Source organism: Ornithorhynchus anatinus, chromosome 16 (assembly GCF_004115215.2).
Source record: "Ornithorhynchus anatinus isolate Pmale09 chromosome 16, mOrnAna1.pri.v4, whole genome shotgun sequence".
NCBI classification, from domain to species: domain Eukaryota; kingdom Metazoa; phylum Chordata; class Mammalia; order Monotremata; family Ornithorhynchidae; genus Ornithorhynchus; species Ornithorhynchus anatinus.
This window is the reverse complement of record NC_041743.1, coordinates 195,779-220,083: the sequence shown is the minus strand read 5'-3', so window position 1 is coordinate 220,083 and position 24,305 is coordinate 195,779. Positions and strand designations below refer to the sequence as shown.

The 24,305-nt window shown below is 63.6% G+C and overlaps 1 protein-coding gene across 3 annotated transcripts; it reads left to right on the top strand.

Annotated features, from left to right (window-relative positions):
• The first annotated feature begins 1 nt into the window (after position 1).
• On the top strand, positions 2-21,750 carry GDAP2 (ganglioside induced differentiation associated protein 2). Of its 3 annotated transcripts, none has more exons than XM_029080235.1 (14): positions 2-195; positions 5,408-5,640; positions 5,944-6,083; positions 8,796-8,949; positions 9,158-9,246; positions 10,370-10,446; positions 11,718-11,877; positions 12,547-12,718; positions 15,337-15,413; positions 16,200-16,276; positions 18,105-18,244; positions 19,037-19,091; positions 19,698-19,841; positions 20,776-21,750. In XM_029080235.1, exons 1-14 carry the CDS (start codon positions 193-195, stop codon positions 20,821-20,823), a joined length of 1,569 nt encoding a protein of 522 aa, XP_028936068.1. In that variant the 5' UTR covers positions 2-192; the 3' UTR covers positions 20,824-21,750. The 3 variants fall into 3 exon arrangements, with proteins under 3 accessions (XP_028936068.1, XP_028936070.1, XP_028936069.1); XM_029080236.2 differs by lacking the exon at positions 2-195 and adding an exon at positions 2,126-2,230; XM_029080237.1 differs by lacking the exon at positions 19,698-19,841.
• The last annotated feature ends 2,555 nt before the right edge of the window (positions 21,751-24,305 follow it).

Here is a 24,305-nt window from a genome sequence, read left to right as displayed (position 1 = left end):
CACCACCTGGATCGGGAGACGGACCGTCTACCTCCGGTCGGGAGCGGCTCCCCGGAGAACCGTTCCGGCCCGTCCACTCCTCCACCGGGCGGAGAACCCAGCGGGTCCCGCCCGTGCCCTGGGGTGACTCCCGACCACCCGGGGCGGATCCGAGGGGATCTTCTCCACGATTCCAGCGCCGGCCCAGGCACTATGGTAAAAGTGCCCGGGGACACCCTGGACCCTGGGGCGGGGAGGGGCCCAGGGGTTGGAGTTAAAGATCATCGCTTTATTTGTTATTGCACTTACTGTGTGCTAAGCACTTCTCTAGCTACAGTACTTGCGGGTCGGACACAGCGACTAGCCCAGATGGGTCTTACGGTCTAAGAGGGAGGGAAAAGGGATCTCTACCCCCCGTTTCACAGATGAGGAAACGGAGGCACCGAGCAAATAAAGCCCGGCCCGCGGACGCGCAACGGGCAAGGGTCCGAGGTGGGAATGATGACGATGGCATTTGTTAAGCGCTTACTATGTGCAAAGCGCTGTTCTAAGCGCTGGGGGGAACGGAAGGTGATCAGGTTGTCCCACGGGGGGCTCCCAGTCCTCATCCCCGTTTTCCAGATGAGGGAACTGAGGCCCAGAGAAGCGAAGTGACTGGCCCAAAGACACATAGCCGACAGGGGGCGGAGGCCGGGATTAGAACCCACGACCTCTGACTCCCGAGCCCGGGCTCTTGGCCCTGAGCCACCCTGCCAGAAGTGGTGTCCCCGGGCCCGGGCTCCCGCCGCCTGGGCGCACCGCTCCTCGGACCAGAGCTGGGTCGGGAAAGAGGGGACGGGGGGACCCGGTGACGGGGAGGATTGGTGTCAGGGCCACCCCTGGCTTCGCCCCGCTCCGGGATCCGTGGCCGCCCGGCGCTCGATGGCCGGCTCAGTGGAAAGAGCCCGGGCTTGGGAGTCAGGGGTCAGGGGTTCGAATCCCACCTCTGCCACTCGTCAGCTGTGTGACCGTGGGCAAGTCACTTCACTTCTCTGTGCCTCAGTGACCTCATCTGTCAAATGGGGATGAAGACTGTGAGCCCCACGTGGGACAACCTGATCACCTTCTACCTCCCCCAGTGCTTAGAACAGTGCTCTGCACATACTAAGAGCTTAACGAATGCCAACATTATTATTATTATTATTAACTTCTCTGGGCCTCAGTTCCCTCATCTGTCAAATGGGGATGAAGCCTGTGAGCCTCACGTGGGACCGCCTGATGACCCCGCATCTCTCCCAGGGCTTAGAACGGTGCTCTGCACCTAGTGAGCGCTTAACAAACACCAACATCATTATTATTATTCTCTGGGCCTCAGGTCTCTCATCTGTCAAATGGGGATGAAGACTGTGAGCCCCACGTGGGCCAACCTGATGACCCCGCATCTCTCCCAGCGCTTAGAACGGTGCTCTGCAGCTAGTGAGCGCTTAACAAACACCCACATCGTTATTCTTCCTCTCTGGGCCTCAGTGACCTCATCTGTCAAATGGGGATGAAGCCCGTGAGCCCCACGTGGGACCGCCTGATGACCCCGTCTCTCTCCCAGCGCTCGGATGAGTGCTCCGCACCGAGGAAGCGCTTAACAAATACCCACATTGTTGTCATTAGGGAGCCGGGGGCCCCGCCACCCTCCCTTTCCTTCCCTTCCCTTCCCTTCCTTTCCCTTCCCACGGGCGCCCCTACCGCAACGGCCTCCCGGGACTCCGCCGCCGTCGCCTCCGCGTGGGCACGAGGCCGCCGAGTCTCGCGCCTCTGGCCTCGCGCGCTCCCGGCCTCGCGCCGCCCGCCTCGCGCCTCCCTGCCCTCGCGCCTCCCCCCCCCGCCTCGCGCCCCCCGGCCTCGCGCTCCCCGCCTCGCGCCCCCTGGCCTCGCGCCGCCCTCCGCGCGCTCCCGGCCTCGCGCTCCCCGCCTCGCGCCCCCCGGCCTCGCGCCGCCCTCCGCGCGCTCCCGGCCTCGCGCCGCCCGCCGCGCGCCCCTCCGCCCCCCCCGCTCCCGGCCTCGCGCCGCCCGCCTCGCGCCCCCTTTGGTCTCGCGCGCCGGTCCGCCGGGCGGAAATGACGACGGCCGCGCGCGGCCGGCCCGGCCCCCGCCGGAAGCGGAAGTCGGCGTGACTCGGCGGCGCCTCCTCCTCCTCCTCTACCTCTTCCCCTCCCGCCCGGGGCCCCGGACCCTCCGCCGGCAGCACAGCGGGACCCGCCCCGAGGGAGCCCCACCGGTCAGACCGCGCGCGCGCGCGCGCCGCGGGGGGCGGAGGGGGAGGGGGGGCGGCGGGGAGGACCGGGCCGCGCCCTCCCTGGACGCCGGCAGGGCCCTCCGCCCCGTCAGCCGCAGGGAGAATAATACTACTCATCATGTTGGGGGTCCGTTAAGCTCTTCCTAGCTGCAGAGCGCTGTGCTAAGCGCTGGGGGAGAGACAGGGGCATCAGGTGGTCCCACGTGAGGCTCACGGGCTTCATCCCCATTTGACAGATGAGGGGACTGAGGCCCGGAGAAGAAGCATGATGTTGGGATCGGTCAAGCGCTTCCTAGGTGCAGAGCGCTGTGCTAAGCGCTGGGGGAGAGACGGGGTCACCGGGTGGTCCCCCGTGGGGCTCACGGGCTTCATCCCCACTTGACAGATGAGGTCGCTGAGGCCCAGAGAAGTGACTCGCCCAAAGTCACACAGCCGGCAAGCGGCCGAGCCGGGGTTCATTCACGCTTTCATTCAGTCGTATTTATTGAGCGCTTACCCTGTGCAGAGCACTGGACTAAGCGCTTGGAATGGACAAATGGGTAACAGAGACAGTCCCTGCCCTCTGACGGGCCTACAGTCGAACCCGCGACCTCTCCCAAGCCCGGGCTCTTGCCACTGAGCCGCGCTGCTTCTCTTAATAATAATCATGGTGGTGTCTGTTAAGCGCTTACTCTGTGCCGAGCACTGTTGTAAGCGCTGGGGGGGGGGGGTTAGAAGGTCATCAGGTTGTCCCATGAGGGGCTCACAGTCTTCATCCCCCTTTTCCAGATGAGGTCAGTGAGGGACAGAGAATAATAATAATGTTAGTATTTGTTAAGCGCCTACTATGTGCCGAGCACTGTTCTAAGCACTGGGGGAATAATAATCATCATGATGTTGGTGTTAAGCGTTTACTACGTGCAGAGCCCTGTTCTAAGCTCTGGGGTAGATACAGGGTCATCAGGTTGTCCCACGTGAGGCTCACAGTTAATCCCCATTTGACAGATGAGGTCACTGAGGCACAGAGAAGGGAAGTGACTTGCCCAAGGTCACACATCTGACAAGTGGCGGAGCCGGGAGTCGAACCCATGACCTCTGACTCCGAAGCCCAGGATCTTTCCACTGAGCCATGCTGAGATACAGGGTCATCAGGGGGTCCCACGTGAGGCCCACGGTCTTAATCCCCATTTTACAGATGAGGGAACTGAGGCCCAGAGAAGCGAAGTGACTGGCCCACAGTCACACAGCTGACGAGTGGCAGAGCCGGGATTCGAACCCGTGACCTCCGACTCCCCAGCCCAGTCTCTTTCCGCTGAGCCGCGCTGCTTCTCAGAAGAGAAGTGACTGGTTCCATGTCATGGCCGAGAAGCGGCTGAGCAGGGATTAGAACCCGTGACCTCCGACTCCCCAGCCCGGGCTCTTGCCACCGAGCCACGCCGCTTCTCTGGAAAGCTCGCGACCGGCTAACCGGCCCTCTCCCCTCCCCCTCCTCTTCCCTCTTCCTCCCTCAGCGGGTTCGCGGAGGGGCAGAGAACCCACATCCCCCGGCCGGGGCCGGGGCCGGAGCGGCAGGGATCGCCTTCCTTCCGGGCGTGGGTCCGGTCGGCCCGTCCCGGGCGGCTCAGGCGGTCGCCCGGTGTCTCCCTCTGGTCAGCGGAGGCCCCGCAGAGCGGCGACGCCGGTCAGAACCCCGCGGGGTTTCTCGCTGTCAGCCCCGGTGCCCGACTCGCTTTGATTCAGGCCGGCCCCTGGCCAGATCCCAGCCCCCATTCCCGGTCACCGGTCCCCGCCTACGTCCGAGGGGCCGCGGCCGGGCTGGGTGGTGCGAAGTGACGGCAGACTAAGGGGAAACAAGTAATAATAATGTTGGCATTTGTTAAGCGCTTACTACGTGCAGGGCACCGTTCTAAGCGCTGGGGTCGATCCAGGGTCATCAGGTTGTCCCACGTGAGGCTCACAGTTAATCCCCATTTGACAGATGAAGTACCCGCCGGTTGCACCCTCCCTGACGCAACTCCAGGTGCCTGGGTCCCGAAGGCCCATTTTATTTCCTTGCTTCTCCCTGATGCGTTAATAACGACGTTGGTACGTGCAAAGCGCTTACTCTGTGCCGAGTACTGTTCTCAGCGCTGGGGGAGATGCAAGGTAATCAGGTTGTCCCACGTGAGGCTCACGGGCTTAATCCCCATTTTACAGATGAGGGAACCGAGGCACCGAGGAGCGAAGTGACTTGCCCAAAGTCACACGGCTGACGAGTGGCGGAGCCGGGATTCGAACCCGTGACCTCTGACTCCCAGGCCCGGGCTCTTTCCGCTGAGCCGCGCTGCTGCTTATTACGGTGACAATGGAATCGAATACGTATCTGCCTCGTGCTGATCCCTGGGTTCGATACCATTTGATCGGATGGTCCCCCCAGGCTCACGGCCACACGGGGCTCGCGGCCCAAGAGACAGGGTGGAGATTTTCATCCCCGGCTTCTCAGACGAGGCCAGAGAGGTTCGGCGGCTTGCCCGAGGTCGCACAGCGGCTCGGTGACAGAGCCGGGACCGGAACCCGGGTTTCCCGACTCGCAGTCCCGCGTTCTCTCCGCCATCCCCCGCTGCCTCTTCTCCCCATTATTCGGATGAGGACGCTGAGGCCGAGAGTTTCAGCGAGTTGCCCGAGGTCGCACAGCAGACCGGCGGCAGCAGTGGGAGTAGGCCCCACTCCCGCTGGGTGCGTCCCACCAGGCCGCGCGGTCCCGCCTTCCTCCCGAAGTAGTCTCGGCGGCCCGCCGGCGCGGCGGCGCCGTCGCTCCCGGTTGTCCGGGAGCCGTCGCTCCGTAGGTCCTCGGGGCAAAGCCAGTCTTCGAGGGGGTGATGCTCGTCGCCGGTCGCTCGGCGGCCTAGCGCGAAGCGGCCCGAACGGCCGCCGCCGTGCCGGACGGTCCCGCGTCCCTGAGCTCCCGGGGCGGCCGGGCCGGTCTCTCATTCCCTCTCTGAAAGAAGGGGGCGACTCCGGCTCCGGCCGGACCGGGCGTCCGTCGACCGACGGGCCCGGGCGGCGTCTCGCGGCCCGGCGGGTCACGGGGCCGGCCGACGCCGCTACCGGTCCGGCTCCCGCCGACGCCCACGGGGTGGACGACGGCCTCCTGGCCCATCCGGGGAAGGCCCCGAGTCGACGGTGTCCTTGTTCCCGCAGGCCCCGGGAAGGACGTCTCCCTCACTCGGCCCAGGACCGCCGGGAGGACCGAGGCGGGCCTGGCCCATGGACCCCCTGGGCGCCCCGTCCCAGTTTGTGGATGTGGACACGCTGCCCAGCTGGATGGACTCGTTCGAGCCCGGGGAGCCGGACCCCCGGGACCCCTTCCCGGGGGGTTGTCCCCGCTCCCCCTTCCCCTGCAACAGAGCCGTCGGCGGGAAGGTGGTTCTCTGGTAAGCCTCGATGGGCCGGGCGCTCGCGGTGCAGCCCGGCAAGGGGCGCGACCCCAGGGGCGGTCGTGGGCGGATGGACGTTGGGCGCGGTGACTGGGAAGGGAGCAGTTGACAGAACCGGCCCCTTGTTTTCTCCCCGTCGTGCCCCAGCCCCACACCGGCGTTGACGTGAACAAGCCGGACCACCCCCCCGCCCCCACACCGGGCCGATGGCAGGGGCCGTTGGAGAGGAGGGGCGGACGGTGGGCAGGTGGGCGGCGGGAGCGAGCGGCCGCTCTGAGCACGCCGCGCGGGCTTCCTCAGGAAGGGAGACGTGGCCTTACTGAACTGCACGGCCATCGTGAACACCAGCAACGAGAGCCTCTCCGACAAGAACCCCGTCTCGGAGAGCATCTGCGCCCTCGCGGGACCGGACCTCCTTGAGGACCTGCAGAAACTCAAAGGTGAGCGGGGTGGGCCGGGCCGGGCCGTGTTGGCTCCTCTGCCCCGTCTCCCCCTCCGGAGCCGGAGACACCGTGCCGAGGGAAAGGAGGAGCCGGGACGGTGGCGGAAACGGTGTCTGCCGAGGGCCCGCTCAGGGCAGGGGCACTGGGCTAATTAGGCCCGGCCGATGCAGCGGAAGCCCGGGGCGCCTTCCCTGCCCCCGAGGAGCTTAGCGCTCTCATGGTGAGGGCAAACGCACCGGGCGTCTACCTCCAGGGGCTGAGGGGGGGCCCGAGTGGGCAGGTCCAAGAGGGGCCAAAGGGCGTCTAGAATCTTGGACCGGTGATCAGCCGGAGAAGCCTTGTCGGGGGACGTGGGATTGGAGGGTGGCTTGGGCGGTGGGAAGAACTCATGCCGGGCCGCTACGGGGGATGGAGGTTTTGGGCCCCGGGGACAACGGGAATGCGGGGTTGGAGGCAGGTGAGGTGAGAGCCAGAGTTCGGGGAGCCGAGGAGGAGCCGAGAAGGCGAGACAGGGAAAGGGGGGTGGGGGCGTGAGGATTTCTGATGGAGACCCTCAAAGCCGGGGCTCAGTAGTCTGTGCTCCGTGCGGACGGAAGCCGCGTAGTCTGGTGGAAGTTGCCCGGGCCTGGGAGTCGGGGTTCGAATAAGAGCTCCGCCGCTTGCCCGCCGAGGGACCTCGGGTATGTCACTTAAAATCTCTGGGCCTCGGTTCCCTCATCTGTAAAGTGGGGGTTTGATTCCTGTTCTCCTTCCTCCCTCGGCTGTGCGTGCGTGCCGTGTGGGGCAGGAGCCCTGTCTGATCTGATTACCTTGCATTTACCTAGGCGCTCAGTACAGTGCTTGGCACGTTGTTAGCGCTTAATGGGTAGCCACTGTAGGGTTTTGAGGGGAGAGGAGATGTGTGTGGCATTGAGGTAGGTAGAGGTGATCAGATCAAACAAAGTACCCCGGTGGATAGAGCACAGGCTTAGGAGTCAGAAGGACCTGGGTTCTAATCCCAGCTCTGCCACTTGTCTGCTGTGTGACCTTGGGCGGGTCCTTTCACTTCTGTGTGCCTCAGTTCCCTCAGCTGTAAAATGGGGATTAAGACGGAGCCCCCTGTGGAACAGGGACTGCGTCCAACCTGGTTAGCTTGTTTCTACCCCAGCACCACCCGGTAAGCTCGTAACAGATACCATCGTCGTCGTCGTTATAGTCATCGTTAGTCCCTGTCGTACATGGCGCTTCCAGACTGAGAGAGAGCACCGAAGTTTTTATCCCCATTTTTCCCCATTCTTCCTAAGGCCTAGGATCCCTCCCGTCTTTCGATCCCGAAAACGCATAGCCGGGGATTCCGTCCGCGTGCGCTCCGGGGAGGCCGGGTCTGAGGCCCAGAGAAGTTAAGCGACTGGCCTAACACCGTGCAGGGTCAGAGCTGGGTCCAGCCTTCCGGGCCCAGGACCTTTCCACCAGACTCGGCCGCACAACCGCCGGCCTCGGACCGGGGCTCGGGTTCGACGGGGCCCGGAACCCATCAGACGTGCCGACCTAACCCCCCGGTCGGGGCCGAGCGCCACACTGAGCGCAGGGGAGAGTTCAGCGGGAGTCAGTCACTCCTACGTTCCCTAACCTCGAGGAGCTTCCAATCTGGTGCCTGGAGCCCGCCGGCACATATGATTTTCAAACGGAGGGAGCAGGAGGAAGAACAAGGGGCTCATGGGAAGTAGAACGAGTGAATCACGATGGAAGAATTGAACGGAGAGTCGAGAGTACAGATAAGAAGAAGAATCACAGGGGTCTGTTCGGCGTCTACAAAATCATTAGATCAGACACGGTCCCTTGCCCACAGAGAACTCTGAGTCTGAGCGGGAGGGAGAATGGCTATCGAGTCCTCACCTTACAGCTGAGGAAACCGAGTTCCGTGACTCGTCTGTGGCCACGCAAGCGAAGGACCCGGGATGAGACCCGTATCTCCAGACTCCCGGTCCCGGGTTCTTTTCCCCGGGCCGTGCTGTACGTGAAGAGCAATCCATGGACATATACGCTGAGGAGAGGGAGGGAAAAATAGACGTGCTCAGGATGGTGTCGGGACGAGGTGGCTGGTGTGAGGGCAGTTAAACAGGGGAGGCTTCCCGGAGGAGGTGCGATTTTAGGAGGGCTTTGAATGGAGCCGGAGCCGGGACCTCGGTAAGAAGGAGGTTTGGAGACAGGAGGGTGGGGAATGTGGTCCGGTCCGGTTAGGTGAGCTGAGGAGGAGCAGGGGCAGAGAGCTGAGAACTGACCTGCCAGGAGGGTCCGCCTGAGCCCGGGGAGGTAGGCAGCTAGTGGAGGTTTTGGAGAGGCAGAATTGCGTGCTGAGCTCCTCTTCGGGGGGGGGGGGGTCTGTGCAGGTGTGGGGATTGGAGGCCGAAGGAGGCGACCAGGAAGGCTGGAGGCGGCGGGGGTGGGGTGCTCCCTAGGGAGGTGGAGGGTCCGTGGGGAAGCCGGGGGGGTGGGGGAGGGGTCCCTCGGGGAACCAGGCAGTCGCACTCCCTCCACCCGCCTGAGATGGAGGGAATGGCCCGGAAGAGACGAGGTGTTTCTTGGGCTTCTCCTTCCCTCCCCCGGCCATCTCACCGCCCGCCCTCCCCCGTTCCTGCTCGCCCGCCCCCTGAACCCCTGCCAGCTCGCCCATCTGCCCCGCCCCCGGCTCGCCCGCCTTCTCGTCTCCCACCCTCCCCTGTGCTCTAGGCTGCCGGACCGGAGAGGCGAAGCTGACGAAAGGCTTCAACCTGGCGGCGCGTTTCATCATCCACACGGTGGGCCCCAAGTACAAGAGCCGCTACCGCACTGCGGCCGAGAGCTCCCTCTACAGCTGCTATTGGAACGTCCTCCAGCTGACCAAGTGAGGCCCGGCCCGGCCCGGCCCGATCCGCCGTGCGGGCACCCGGAGCGATCCCCTCTCCCAGAGACTCCGGCCCCTCCCGGGCGGCCGTGGGACCCCCGGCGCCGGGCCGGGCCGGGCCGAGCCCTCCCTCCCGCCGGGCTCGACGCCGGGGACGCCCCGGAGCGCCGGGCGCTGCGGCCTCATCCCGGCTTTGTTTCCCCTCCAGGGAGCAGGCGATGTCCTCGGTGGGATTCTGCGTCATAAACTCGGCCAAAAGAGGCTACCCTCTGGAGGACGCCACCCACATCGCCCTCCGTGAGTGAGTCCCGGGAGTGGGTGAGTCCCGGGAGTGGGCGTGGCCCCCGGCTCGGGGCACGGAGGCAGCCCGGTCGCCTTGTCCGACCCAAACCCTCCCCGAGAGATGAGAGCGGTTCAGGCCCGTCCACCACACCGGGCCATCGCCACCAGCGGGTCCTGCCTGAAGCTGCCGACTAGCAGAGCCGCGGCAGCCGTTGTCACCGGAGCTCCCGGGGGCTCCTTTCGAGCCCGGAAGCGTGTAGCCGGGGATTGCGTCCGCTTCGGGGAGGCCGGGTCCGTACGGGGGGTCCGAGCCGTCACAGGGCCCCAGGAGTCAACAGAATGCCCTCGGCCCCTTCGTTTCTCAGACCCGAAACCTCCCAGAACACGTCCCCGACGTGGGCGAGATGTAGGTTCTCCGCCCTCCTCTTCCCACCGCTCCCTCCGCCGTTCCGTCCTGCACCTGGAACTCGGCCTGCCGAAGGCCAGCCTTTCCCGAGTGTCGGGGCCTCCCGGCTCTGGGACGTCGGCGCGTCCAGCCGGTGCTCAGACGTTCCGGTTGTCCCCGTCCAACGTGGGACGTCGTGACACGGAAACCCGAGACGTCACTGCGGGGGCCCGGAGACGCAAGGGCACCGGACTCTGCCAGAGAGGCCGCTGCCAGCATCGGTGGGGAAGTTTACCTCAGGCCTGCCCCGGCGCTGCGCTGGTCCCGGGCAGTGATCACTGGCGAGGCCAGAAGGTTGAGGAAGCTCCCTCTTCCAGCCCGGGCAGTGAGGCCTACCCAGCTGGCCACACCCAGGGCCGGAGTGGGTATTTTCTCGGGCGTTTGTCCGGTAGAGGGGCCCGGCCAGCGAGTCACGGCTCTCACCGCTGCGGCAGAGCCGGTCAGCTCTACGAGTGGCCCGGGGAGCCCGGCGTCTCCCGCCCCGGCTGTGTGGCAGTCCACATCCGACCTGGGGGAAGGGGGCGTTGCTTGTCGAGACGAATGTGTCCCAGGGGTAGAGGTGCCCGAGCAAGGGGCGGGGAACGGGGCGCCGTGCAACCTCGCTCCTGGGAGGCTGTGGTCGCGAGGGGCGGGAGCCGTACACCCCCAACCACCACCACCACCACCGACTCTTCCCCGTGCGTCCCTCCCCAGGCACAGTGAGGCGCTTCCTCGAAGCCCACGGCGACACCATCGAGAAGGTCGTGTTTGCTGTGTCGGACCTGGAAGAGGTACTTTTTTCTCCATTCACCCGCGGGCCGGGCACTCGGGGACGAAACGCGCCTGCTCTCGCTCCGGCCCGGAAATAGCACAGCTGCTTTCCCTGTTGTAAAAGGGGGCCGTGGGCCCCGAGACCGCCAAGCCTGCGAGATTCAGACCCATGGGCTGTGACCCACCTGAGGGTTTCCAACCTTGGCTGAAAGGGCCCCATATGGGAATCCTCTAGCGTGTTTGTTCTGCGAAGCCTCCCCTTCACCCCCCGGCCCAAAACGATCCCTGTCCCCTTCTCCCTGCGCTTGCGCGCAGTGGACGGTCGGTGCCTTTGACAGAGCTCTGGCTCTGGGGTGTGAACGCCTGGGCTTTGCCCGTGCTTGCAAGATGCGCCGTAAGGGTTTCTGGGACTGCAGGGGTTACGCGCCGTATTCAGCAGCTGTGCACGCGCGCGCGCACACACATATATAGCTCTCGAGGCTTTTGGAGAGCGGGAAGGCCAACAGAAGGAGGTTTTGGAAAGGCCATCCGGGTGGGACTATGTAACGATGCTTTCACAACCAGCGGTAATTGTAGCTAGTGTTCGTCAAGCACATACTATGTGCCAAGCGTGGTGCTAAATGGTGGGGAAGTCACCAGACCATCAAGTCAGCTGTGGGGCAGGTCTGGGCTCGGGGAAGCTGCTAGCAGAGAATAGTCTCCCTCCTGGAGATGTGGGGGGGGCCCCACCCCCCCCCCCAGCCTCGGGCGGGACCGGTCCCACGCGGGGGTCTGGACCTACCAGGAAAGGATGCAGCCGGCCTTGGGGGCCGGGGAAAGACTCACCTTAGCCACTGTGTCAGCCAAGGTCCCCTATCACGGAGCTCCCGGACCTCCTTCGCCACAAACAGCTTCAGTGGAAGGACTGGCAAGATGCTGTCCAGCCGGGCACTGGGGGCCGGAGTGGGACAATGAGGAGGAGGAGGAGGAGGAGGAGCCGGGTTTCTGGATAATCCCTGTGCTAGTTCTTTAGCTCAGAAGTCATTAAAAAAAGGCCCAACTTTGGGTTGTCATTGGATCAGTGTCGACCCTGGGCTGACTCCAGGTCAGTATTGGCATTGGACTGGCGTTGGGTCAGCGTTGGCAGTGGTGGGTTGGCACCGGGTGGCCTCGGGCCAAAGGTCGGGCCAGCCCTGGGTGGCCTTGGGTCAGCATTTGACCTAGGTATCGAGCTGGAGATTGGTCTTTGACCCCGAGGGAATCCAGAGCCTCTGGGAGTCCACTTGGCCGCCTTCTGCTCTCCCGACTGCAGGCCACCTACCGGAAGCTGCTGCCCCTCTATTTCCCAAGGTCCTTGGAAGAGGAGGCGCGCTCCCTGCCCCTCCTCCCTGCGGATATCGGCAACGCCCAGGGGGAGCCTGTGGTCCCGGAACGACAGATCCGCATAAGCGAGAAGCCAGGCGCGCCAGAGGGTGAGGCCGCGATCGGGGAAGCGGGAGCTCTGCCCGAGCCCGGGATCCCCCCCTCTGGAGGCGGGAATACCCGACCGGCCCTTCTGCGCGGCGATGATGTCGGGTCGTCACCGGTGGGGGCACGCGGCGGTCTGCTGGAGCTGAGCTCAGGCGGGGGGCTGGACCGGCTTTCAAAAACCCCCAGCCCCGCCCTCAGCTGCCCGCCCTGGCCCGGAGACGCCCAGGGCAGGGAGGAGGTCCGCAGGGCAGTCAGTCGGGGAAGGGGGGCCCTAGAAAGTCTCTAATATCAAGCGATCAATCAGTGGTATTTACTGAACGCTGAAGTAAATGCTTGGGAGAGTCCAGCATAACAGAATTAACAGGCACGTTCTCTCCCCGCAATGAGCTCTGGCTCGTGACCTGACTTGGTCTGGTGGGGCGCCCCTGCGGGGGCTGCTCTGGGCCCCAGAGTGGGATGGGGATGGGGAGGCCCTAGCCTGGTGGGGGAGGGGGCGTGCCCATAGGGTCCACGCCGAGGAGCCTGGAAAAGACCGGCCCCGCTCCGCGTCGGGTTGCTCCCCTGGAGTCGGGGTTCCCACGGAACTCGAGGCGGCATCCGGTGGCCGGAAGTTGGCCGTGGGCCGAGGCCGCCCCGAGCGCCACGGGCTGTTGCCGCCGCTGCCGTTGCAGACCCGCGGGCGGCGGCGGAGGAGGACGAGGAGGAGGACGGACTGGAGGTGGGCCTGTCGTTCGTCGGCTCGCACGCGTTCGCCCGCATGGAGGAGGACGTGGACAAGCAGCGGCGCCTGGTCCTCCAGGGACAGTTGTCGGAGGCGGCGCTGCAGAAACAACATCAGAGGAAGTAAGGCGACGGCCCGTTCTCCTGCCCATCCACCCGCCCCTCGGCCTCGCCTCGGCCCTGCCGCCCCCCGGGCACGCCTGCGCGCGCCGGCCCTCGCCGGGCCGGGCCGGGCCGCCGGGGTCCTGGTGCGGACGGGCCATTACAAACCGGGAACGTCTCTCCCCGACACCTGGGCCCCACGGTCCCGTTCCCGGCCCTGTTGCCGGCCGGGACTTTGGGTTTCGCCCAGGGGTGGGCGTGGCCGCAACAGGCTTTCATTCAATAGTATTTATTGAGCGCTTACTATGTGCAGAGCACTGTACTAAGCGCTTGGGATGAACAAGTCGGCAACAGATAGAGACAGTCCCTGCCGTTTGACGGGCTTACAGTCTAATCGGGGGAGACGGACAGACAAGAACAATGGCACTAAACAGCGTCAAGGGGAAGAACATCTCGTAAAAACAATGGCAACTAAATAGAATCGAGGCGATGTACAATTCATTAACAAAATAAATAGGGTAACGAAAATCTATACAGTTGAGCGGACGAGTACAGTGCTGTGGGGATGGGAAGGGAGAGGTGGAGGAGCAGAGGGGAAAGGGGAAAATGAGGCTTTAGCTGCGGAGAGGTAAAGGGGGGATGGCAGAGGGAGTAGAGGGGGAAGAGGAGCTCAGTCTGGGAACGCCTCTTGGAAGAGGTGATTTTTAAGTAAGGTTTTGAAGAGGGAAAGAGAATCAGTTTGGCGGAGGTGAGGAGGGAGGGCGTTCCAGGACCGCGGGAGGACGTGACCCAGGGGTCGACGGCGGGATAGGCGAGACCGAGGGACGGCGAGGAGGTGGGCGGCAGAGGAGCGGAGCGTGCGGGGTGGGCGGTAGAAAGAGAGAAGGGAGGAGAGGTAGGAAGGGGCAAGGTGATGGAGAGCCTTGAAGCCTAGAGTGAGGAGTTTTTGTTTGGAGCGGAGGTCGATAGGCAACCACTGGAGTTGTTTAAGAAGGGGAGTGACATGCCCAGATCGTTTCTGCAGGAAGATGAGCCGGGCAGCGGAGTGAAGAATAGACCGGAGCGGGGCGAGAGAGGAGGAAGGGAGGTCAGAGAGAAGGCTGACACAGTAGTCTAGCCGGGATATAACGAGAGCCCGTAATAGTAAGGTAGCCGTTTGGGTGGAGAGGAAAGGGCGGATCTTGGCGATATTGTAGAGGTGAAACCGGCAGGTCTCGGTAACGGATAGGATGTGTGGGGTGAACGAGAGGGACGAGTCAAGGATGACACCGAGATTGCGGGACGGGAAGGATGGTCGTGCCATCCACGGTGACGGAGAAGTCTGGGAGCGGACCGGGCTTGGGAGGGAAGATGAGGAGCTCAGTCTTGCTCATGTTGAGTTTTAGGTGGCGGGCCGACATCCAGGTGGAGACGTCGCGGAGGCAGGAGGAGATGCGAGCCTGAAGGGAGGGGGAGAGGACAGGGGCGGAGATGTAGATCTGCGTGTCATCTGCGTAGAGATGGTAGTCAAAGCCGTGAGAGCGGATGAGTTCACCGAGGGAGTGAGTGTAAATGGAGAACAGAAGAGGGCCAAGAACTGACCCTTGAGGAACTCCAACAGTTAAAGGATGGGAGGGGGAGGAGGCTCCAGCGTAGGAGACCGAGAATGATCGGCCAGAGAGGTAAGAGGAGAACCAGGAGAGGACAGAGTCCGTGAAGCCAAGGTGAGATAAGGTATGGAGGAGGAGGGGATGGTCGACAGTGTCAAAGGCAGCAGAGAGGTCAAGGAGGATCAGAATGGAGTAGGAGCCATTGGATTTGGCAGGCTTGAAACCGATGGGGCCGGTGGAGCGAACAACCCCCCCCCCCCACTTCCCTCCACATCCCACATTGCCCCCACGCCACGCACACAGGCACACGTGCACACATACCCACAGGCACGTGAACCTGTTGGGCTCCTTCTTCCCCAGTTTCCTGCCCCGCACCTGGTCCCGAAAGAGGAGAAGGGGAGGGGCAGAGCATGGGGCTAGGGAGCTGTGCCCCCTTCTTGTGGCCTGGCTCTTCTTGTTCTGTATCCGGAGGAACTCCGCGAGGGCGGCCCTCGGCAGCCAGCCGCGTGCCACTCGGCTCTGATCGCCGGGCCGCTGAGGTCGGCACCGGCTGTCCAGACCGGGCCCGGACAGAGGGAGGCTTTCCAAGAGCTTCCGCGGGCTCTCCTCAGCTCGCTGTGCGTCTCCGTCACGATAATTATAATGATTGTAATGGTATTTAAGTGCTTACCGTGTGCCAGACGCTGTCCTGAGCGCTGGAGTAGAGACAGGATAATTGGGTTAGACATAATCCCCGTCCCACGTGGGGCTCACGGTCTCAGCCCCCATTTTGCAGACGAGGGAACTGAGGCACAGAGCAGGAATTAGAACCCATGACCTTCTGACTCCCAAGCCCGTGCTCTAGCCACTACGTCAGGCCGCTTCCCAGCTCCAGCACCAGGCAGCGGTGCCGGGGACCACCGGGGCGCTGATCTCGTCGGGCCGGCCGCGGGCTCTGCCCAGCGGGTGGCCGGTGCTGACTCTCCCGGCCTCACCGTCCGCCCTGGGGCACGGGACCAGTGGGGCTTTGGGCAGTTCTGGAATTGGCCAACCCCTGCTCTGTCTCTCTAGTTACAATCGCTGGTTGTGCCAAGCAAGGGCAGAGGACCTCTCCGACATCGCCTCCTTGAAAGCCCTATATCAAACCGGTGAGTGAGTGGCCCTGGATTTTTTTTTGCTTGTGCCACCTTTGCCCCGCGCTCCCTACCAAGGCCCCCCGCAATTGCTCTCCGCCAAGAATCCCCCAGGGCTCTCCGCCAAAATTCCCCCCGAACTCCCTTCCAAGTCTCTCCCAGTGCTCCTGTCTCAGACTGCCCCCAGCCACCTCCCCCAGCAATGGCTTCCACACCGTGCTGCCTTCCCTCACCTCCCGGCTCCTTCCTCTTCTTCCCCCTCCGGGGTCCCTTCTCCATCCTCTCCAGCTGGGGCTGGTGGGGACGGCTTCTCTCCTGTCTCGGGAAGGGCCGTGGGGAGCGTGGCCTCCTCACTGCCCGGAGACTGTGGCCCTCCACAGCTTAGCACACCCTGACCGGTGACCTACCCACCCCTCCCCCCCCGACTCCCCCCGAGCCGGGGCTGGTGACGGCTGGGGCTGAGCCAGGAGGGAATCATTGGTGGGGAGGCCGGTGAGTGGGGAAGGATGTGCCAGCGCACGGCTGAGAGCGAGCATTCATCGGAGGGGGTTTCCGAGCTTCACGTGCGGAGGCAGGGAGGGACGGTGGATGGTTCGCGGTGTGATCCTCCACGTTGGTGATTCTCGTGGATGACTGAGGGACAACTGAAGTTCCGGCACGGAGGCTCTGCGGGCTGTTCTGTGCGCTTCCTCTAGACCGTCTGTCGCCGCGCGTTCTGAACCGGGCCCTCCTTGGCTTTTGGTGTGGGCGGATGGATGTCAGGTGCCGCTCCCGGGTCTCTGATCGGCTCTCCCCTTGCAGGTGTGGACAACTGCGGCCGCACCGTCATGGTGGTGGTGGGACGAAACATCCCCGTGACGCTCATTGACATGGACAAGGTAGGGAGCGAGGCCCAGGCCCGGCCATCGGGTCACGCGGGGCGGCTTTCCCCGGCACGGGGAGAAGGTTGTGGGCAGCGCCCAGGGCTGCGGGCGGACACGTGGCCGGCCAGCGAGGTCGGGCGTCGGCGCTCACGGGCCGGGAAGCAGCCGCCTTGCCTGGAGCGGTGGAGAAAGGAAGATGGAGGCGGGAGTGCTGTGGGTGCTTGTGAGCACAGGCCCCGATACCCTGAGCTGGCAGTGGTGGGGATAGACCTTGGGGAGAGAAGAGGTTAATAAAGCAGGACCTCCTGGAGGAGATGGGCTTTCAGAAAGACTTGGAAGATGAAGAGAGGGGCAGGCTCCCGGATACGAAGGACGAATTCCAAGCAGAAGGAAGGGTGTGAGCAAGGGGTTGGGGCAAGATGAGAGATGAGAATGAGGCCAGTGAATAGATGGGCTAGAAAGGCTTGAAATGTGTGACCTGAGGTGTGGTGAGAGAAGAGAGTGGGTAAATGGGATGGACTGCCTTAAAGTCCTCGCTCAGGAGTTTCTGCTCGATGTGGAGAGCGGTGGGAAACTCCCATTGAGGAATAGGGAGGGAAGTCAGTGCGGAACGACATCGTAGACAGAGAATCTCCGCGGGAAAGTGACGCTCGGGCTGAAGGGGGAGCTCGGCTGAGGGCGAGGAGGTCAACGAGGAGACCGATGCAGTAGTCAAGGCAGGTTTTGATGAGTGGCCGGACCAGCCCGTTGGCCTCTTGGATGGGGGCGGGGGGGCGGGGGGCCGATCCTGGAACTGACAGAAATCGGCGACGGACCGAACGAAGAGGTTGAAAGAGAGAGCCGAACAGGGCAATGCCACGATTATGTGCCGGAGGGATGAGGAGGATGGTCGGGTTGGCCACTGTGATGGGAAAGGGAGGTGGAGGAGAGGACTGGGGAGGGAAGACGAGTTCAGGTTGGGACATGCTGAACTTGAGGCGGTGGAGAGACATCCATCTTGAGTTGTCCCGGAGGCCTTGAGAAAATGCAAGGCTAGTAGAAGTGCGAGGTTGGGGCTGGCCAGGGAGATGGAACAGTCATCCTCGTCAAGGTGGGTGTTGAAGCCCTGAGAGTAGATGAGAGTGGAGGAAGAGGGTGTAAATTGGGGGGGATCCAGAATTAAGCCTTGGGGGACCTCCCCCTCACCGCGGTTAACAGGCTGGGAGGCAGAGGAGGAGCCTGCAAAAGAGACTGAGGAGGAGCGGCCGGAGAGGTGGGAGGAGAACCGGGAGAAGACAGTGTCAGCGAAGCCAAGGTTAGGAAATGTTTCCAGGAGAAGGGAGTGGTCCGTAGCGTCGAAGGTGGTCGAAGGGGATGGGGACTTGGCCGGCGGGAGGGGTTCGGTGACCACGAAGAGGGTGTTCTCAGAGGAACGGAGGGCACGGAAGCCGGATCGTAGCGGGTGGAAGAAAGGGCCCGTCTCCACCCCCGGGCTAGGCCCTGGATCAGCATCATTGGGCCCGAGCTTCCTGGCCCGGCTCCCTGTCCGGTCAGCCCCTCCGTCTGTTGCCCGCGAAAGCGCGGCACGTGGGATACAGACTGGAGGAGGGGCGTCCGGAAAGGTCACGGCACCACACGGGCCGATGAGACCTGAGCGGGGAGCCCCGAGGGGAGGACGGCGACTGGAAAGGGAGCGGTGGGTGCAGCTTAGCCGGGGCCCTGGGAGGTTTCTCTCCGTCAGATCCTGGGAAATGGGTGGCTGCTCCAGCTAACCAGGTCTTCCCCCTCTGCCCCCTTCCGTCTGCCCCTCCGCCCCCTCCGTCCCTTCCTTTTCCCCCTCCGTCCCCTTCTGTCCCCGCTGCAGGCCCTCCTGTACTTCATCCACGTGATGGACCACATCGTGGTGAAGGAATACGTGCTGGTTTATTTTCACACACTCACCAGTGACTACAATCGCCTGGACTCCGACTTCCTCAAGAAACTGTATGATGTTGTGGATGCCAAGTAAGTTCCCAGTAACGGCAGCGCTGGGGACCGAGCGCCCACTCTGGAGAAAGGGCAATGATGAGAATGACGCTATTTGATCATTGCAGCCTTTATTAAGTCCTTACTTTGTGCTAAGTAAGCTCTGGGGCAAATTCAAGCTCATCAGGTCAGTTCAGAGAAGCACGGGGCCCTTTTCCTGCCCACCGGGAGCTTAGAGTGGGAGCTTCTGAGCTGGGGAGGAAGGGACGGATGGAACGTGGGAGGGAGCGAGGGTTATTTCGAGGGCTCGAGCCCCCGTTCGCGTGTTCCAGGGAAACTGCCTCTCTGCTCCAGGCCTCTCCTTGAGCGGCGAATTGTGGGAGCGCGGTCAGAGAGCGTCAACACGCAGGCACCTGTAACTGGTGGCCGCAGCCACGACTGGAAGTTCTCAGGTCTGGTCAGACCTGGGTGAGGTCGGGTTGACACAAGTGTGGGGGCCACCGCCCCCCCGGCCCTGGGAGTGGGCACCCGTGCTCCCCGTCCTTGGGCCCGAGTTCGGGCCCCTGGGGTGTGGCCGCCCCTGTTAGGGAAGCGCTCTTTGGGAAATCATCTGCAGGGGGCACTTACACCAGGGGCACCCACCTCCAACCTGGTCTGATGAGAAAAAGAGAAGGTGGAGAGGTCAGAGCAGCTCCGGGGCGTGAGCCCCCTCCTCCGCCCCCAGCCCGGTGACGGTTGGGCGTCTCTGGAGCCCGAACGTCCGCCGACTGCCGTGGGGGTCAGACGGAGCCTTCGGGGGACTCCCTCCCTGACCTCGCCATTCTCCTCCAGGTACAAGAGGAACCTGAAGGCCGTGTACTTTGTCCACCCCACATTCCGCTCCAAGGTAGAGTGTGCTCCCTACCGACCCGGATGCTCCGGCCCCGGGCTCTGTTGGCTCTGCGGGAGTCCCACGGTGCGGGAAGCGGGGTGGGCTTCGGGGCCGCTGCTGCGACTGCGCAGGGATCTGGTAGAAGAGGAGGAGGAGGAAGAAGGGGGGGAGGGAGTAACAGTGGCAGAGATAGACCACCCTGATTGTTCTGACCGAAGGACCTGCCTGTGCTCTCTCCTTGGTCCGGGGGGAGGAGGGCTCTTGGCACAGTCCCGCTCCCGGTCTGTTGCTGCTCCCCATGCTGCCCGTCATCCTGAGCCACGGGGTGATGTTGGCAGTGTATACGAGGTGTCAAGGACAGGGCAGTTAGCTACCACCTGCTCAGATCGCACGCGTGCCCCGTCCCCCGTGGCACTCACAGTCTCAGAGAGTCGAGTTAGGGGTCGGGCCGGCAAAGACGTGGACCCTGCGGCCCAAGGAGGTTCGGTGACTTGCCCCGTTTCACCCGAGCACACTCCCGGGTCTTCCACCTCCCAGCCCAGCGTCCAGCGAGCGGGCCAGCGAGCCCCGTCGGTTCTGGGGGGCCGGGGAGCGCGGCGTTGACTGGCCCTCTCTGCCCAGGTGGCCACCTGGTTCTTCACCACCTTTTCCGTGTCGGGGCTCAAGGACAAAGTGCACCAGGTGGAGAGTCTTCACCAGCTCTTTGCCGCCATCGCCCCCGAGCAGATCGACTTCCCACCCTTTGTCCTGGAGTACGACGCGAGGGTAAGGGGCTTGGGGCCGCCTCCGGCCTCTCGGGGTCCCCGCCGCCTGCGCCCAGGATCGGTCCCGGGCCCCCTCCCCTCCCGTCTCCCCTTCCGGGGGCCAGGCCCGCGGCTCCTTCCCGTTCCTGAGACCGGTCGGGCTGAGGTTAGGGTAGGGCCAGGGTCCCCCCAGCCGACCGGAGTGGGTAGGGATGACCGGGAACGGACCCCTCTAGACCTGTCGGTATTTGCAGGTGCGTGGCCGCTGCGGGGACGGATTCCCCGGGCGCCCCAGCCTCCAGCTGGAGCAGGAGCAGCTGTTGCTGCTGCTGCCGGCTCTGAAACCGCCCCCTCCGGCCTCGCCGGGCAGGGAAGGATCCGGGGACCAGCAGTTCCCTCCCTTGTTCGCGGATTCCAAGCCCGGCCCCTCTGCCTGCGTCTGCCCGGGCCCCTAGGATCTTGACCTTTCGGACCAAGCATCTCCTCCCTCCGCCTGGGCACCCGGGGCCCTGGCCCCGGGGTCGAGGGTGCCGAGCGATGGCGGTGCCGGGAGCTCCTGCCCGGAGAGTCGCAACCTCTCCAGAGGACAGCGGGGGTGGGCCCTTGCGACCACTCCTGCTGCCTGCCTGCGATCGCCCCCGCCGTCCACAGACTCTCCTCTCTGCCAGGAGCCCGCTGCCCTGCTTCCACAGCTGCCCCCCTAACCTCAACCCTCCCACCTGCCAACCATACGGAGAGGAGACGGGCGCCGCCCTGCTAGGGAACTGCCCTGCATCCCCCCTCTGTTCCCTCCACCCTCTCCCCCGCGCAAGGCAAGGAGCAGGGCTTCTCTACACGGTGACCTGGCCTAGTCTTCTCTGTCTCCGTGCCCTGGAGCATCTGGACCCAGCCCCCCACCCCCAGAGGGGACCTGGTGAACTGTGATTCCTCACGTCGCTGCCTCTCTCTCTCCTTAGGAAAATGGACCTTGCTACTCCTCTGGGCCCCCATCACCTGATCTGTGACGGTCATCCCGTGGTCCACCCGTACCTGGCCAGAGTCTTGCACCCTCTTGCTGAATCGGGCATCGTGGGCCACGCGAGCAGCCGGCCGGGTCGGGCCACACCGGACTCTCTCTAGTTAACTTCGGAGGGCACAAACGGAGACGTCGGCAGTCGGGGGCCGTGGCGGGGGTCTCCGTCCTCCTCCCCTGCCCCCTTCTTCGAGAGACTCCCATCCTGCCACCGGACCACCGGCCCGGCGTCGGCAGACGCCCTCGTGCCCCAAGGGCTTCTTAAAAAACGTAACCAGTGGTGGAGATGAGGCCCTGGAGGCAACTGGGGCCGTGCGGGGTTTCCCCGGAGCCCTGGCTCTCTGCCCTGGTCCTGCCGTGACCGAGTGGCAACTCTGGTCCCCCCCCCCCCCCCCACACACACAATAAGCGGGGCCGTGTAGGTCCGTTGCAGGGATCTCTGAGCCGGGGAGTGCTCTCGGGGCCCCACCCCACAGGGGAAACCCTGCCCTATCCTGCCAGTGTCCCGGGGTCAGGGCGAGGGCAGGGACGCTATTCCGGGAGCTTCCCGCACCGACACTTGGGTGGTTACTAGTTACTGGGTCTTCCCTCTTGGCCCACTGCCCTGTCTCCTCCCCAGCTCCCCCACCCACGCAGCTCCGGCCCCCCAAGAGGCCGGCCCAGCCGACCAAGTCGAGGCTCCGGGCTGAATCCTGGGCACCGGGTGTCCGGCTCCTCCCCCAGCGGCGGCTGCAGCCCCGCCAGCCTCGCCTCGGAGCCCCATCCTCCACCCAGGGCCGTCGTGGGGGTTGCCCCCGGCCCTTCGGTCTACCCCTTTACGGTCCTACCCGACTCTGCCCGTCCCGGGCCTTGGACGGGGAAGCAATAAAATCGGCCGAGGGTCCGGAGGGGCTTGGGATCAGGTCCGTTTTTCACTCTCTTCGCGTGGAAGTTGTTCTCTGAACCTCGCTTTGCCCACACCCTCACCCCCGCCCCTCGCAAGGAGGTCACCCTGCCAAGCTGTGAACTAATGGGGTGGCGGGGGCTTTCCGTGTCCAGTGGCGATGGGGGCGGTGGAGCTTACCGAGGTTGGGGAATGAAGGGGCGGGCCTTCTCTGGGAAAAGGTGGGGGTAGGATTATGAGGGAGGGGAAGAGGGCATACAGCTTGGGGCCATGGAGGTGGGCGACAGTCGGGATATGGCTGGTTCACACCCCTACTGGCACCACGGTCCCAGGCGGACATCACCGGGGTCAAGGTGGGGTCAAAGGGCTTCACCTGCAACCGAGCAGGGGTCGGGGATCGACCCCGCCGGGGCCTCACCCGTTAGCATGGTTCCCTGTCGCCTAGTGCCGCCCACCCCCCACGGGTCAACACCCCCCGTTCCCGCCCAGATACGGTAAACTCCCGTTCCCCTCCCCTGCCCACAGCAGGGAAACAGATGTAGTGGTCTCAGCCTGCCCCCCGAAGCCCGGTAACTGCCACCCGGCCACAGTTCTGGGGCGCTGATGCGGCCTGCCCGACCCCGACCCGCTGACCTGGGCGCCAAGCGGGCCGGTGGGCGTTCGCCCAACCCACCCTCGGCCAAAGACCGGACGCCGGTGTCCCTGTTGCTCGTTCTGCCCACCTTGGAGCTGGACAGGGGATGGGAGGGAGGGAGGGATTCGGGGGTCGGGGAAGGGGGCCGTCCTGATCAGCAACAGCTCTCGACGTCTCTCTCCCTGGTCCCGTCCCCACCTGCTCCGGACCGGGGAAAAGAGGCCGGAAGGGGAACCCGCAAATGGCGAGTGGGAGCCGGGAAGCCTTCCCGGAGGAGCCAGCGGGGCTGGAGTCTGTCTACCGTGTGCCGTTTCCCCATTAGTGCCGGCGGGCTGCGGGAGAATCCATCCGACTTGTATCGACCTGTAATAATAACGATGGCATTTGTTAAGCGCTTACTATGTGCAGAGCACTGTTCTGAGCGCTGGGGGGGATACAAGGTGATCAGGTGGTCCCATGTGGGGCTCACAGTTTTAATCCCCATCTTACAGATGAGGTAACCGAGGCACAGAGAAGTGCAGTGACTTGCCCAAAATCACACAGCTGACAAGCGGCAGACCCGGGATTCGAACCCATGACCTCTGACTCCCAAGCCCGGGCTCTTTCCACTGAGCCACGCTGCTTACTTGGCAGAGATTTTGAGGACGAGAATCACCGACCCTTCGGGAAAGGGATATTTGAGTTTTCATGGCTTCGAGGAAGGGAAGTCACCCCTCCACCCCCACCCTGCCTGCCCCCTGGCTGCCCCCTCATCTCTGCCTTCTCCAGATCCATCCTGGGGGCTGGCGGTGGCGGCCTGGGCCCTGGCCCTGCGTGCTCTGCACCTAATAATAATAATGTTGGTATTAGTTAAGCGCTTACTATGCGCAGAGCACCGATCTAAGCGCTGGGGGAGATACAGGGGAATCAGGTTGTCCCACGTGAGGCTCACGGTCAATCCCCATTTTACAGATGAGGGAACTGAGGCCCAGAGAAGTGAAGTGACTTGCCCACAGTCACACAGCTGACAAGTGGCAGAGTCGGGAATCGAACTCATGACCTCTGACTCCGAAGCCCAGGCTGGACCGTGGGATCCCGGGGCCTCGGCTGGCACAGGTGGAAAGGCCGGGAAAGTTGGCTCCGCTGCCGTGGGGGCCCGGGACAGGGAGAGGGCAGGGGGTGAGATCTCCCAGTAATTGGGGGTCGGGAGGGCCGGCGGGGGGGGGGTCAGGGGTGTGTGCCATCTCATCTCTTCCAGTTGGAAGCGAAATAAAGAGTCTGGCATCACCGGGTCGGTATTGGCCTAGCAGACCAGTGTACCCAATGTTCTGCTTCTCTAATAATAATAATGTGGGTATCTGTTAAGCGCTTACTCTGCGCCAAGCACTGTCCTAAGCACCGGGGGTAGATACAAGAAGCGGCTTGCGAAGCAGCGTGGCTCAGTGGAAAGAGCCCGGGCTTGGGAGTCAGAGGTCGTGGGTTTTAATCCCGACTCAGCCACGTAATAATGATGCCATTTGTTAAGCGCTTACTATGTGCAAAGCACTGTTCTAAGCGCTGGAGAGGATACAAGGTGCCTCCGTGACCTCATCTGTAAAATGGGGATGAAGACTGTGAGCCTCACGTGGGACCACCTTGCTTCTATTTATTGCTATTGTTCTTGTCTGTCCGTCTCCCCCGATTAGACTGTAAGCCCGTCAGAGGGCAGGGACTGTATCTGTTACCGATTTGTCCATTCCAAAGCGCTTAGTACAGTGCTCTGCACAGAGCAAGCGCTCAATAAATACTATTGAATACAAGGTGATCAGGTTGTCCCACATGGGGCTCACAGTCTTAATCCCCATTTGACAGCTGAGGAAACTGAGGCACAGAGAATGTAAGTGACTTGCCCACAGTCACACAGCTGACAAGCGGCTGAGCGGGCATTTGAACTCATGACCTCTGACTCCCCAACCCGGGCTCTTTCCACTGAGCCACG

Bases quoted from the DNA above. Each gene is read 5' to 3' on its own strand.
- GDAP2 (XM_029080235.1), top strand. The intron at 5,641-5,943 runs GTAAGCCTCGAT...GGGCTTCCTCAG, and splicing joins GGCGGGAAGGTGGTTCTCTG to GAAGGGAGACGTGGCCTTAC. The intron at 18,245-19,036 runs GTAAGTTCCCAG...ATTCTCCTCCAG, and splicing joins TATGATGTTGTGGATGCCAA to GTACAAGAGGAACCTGAAGG.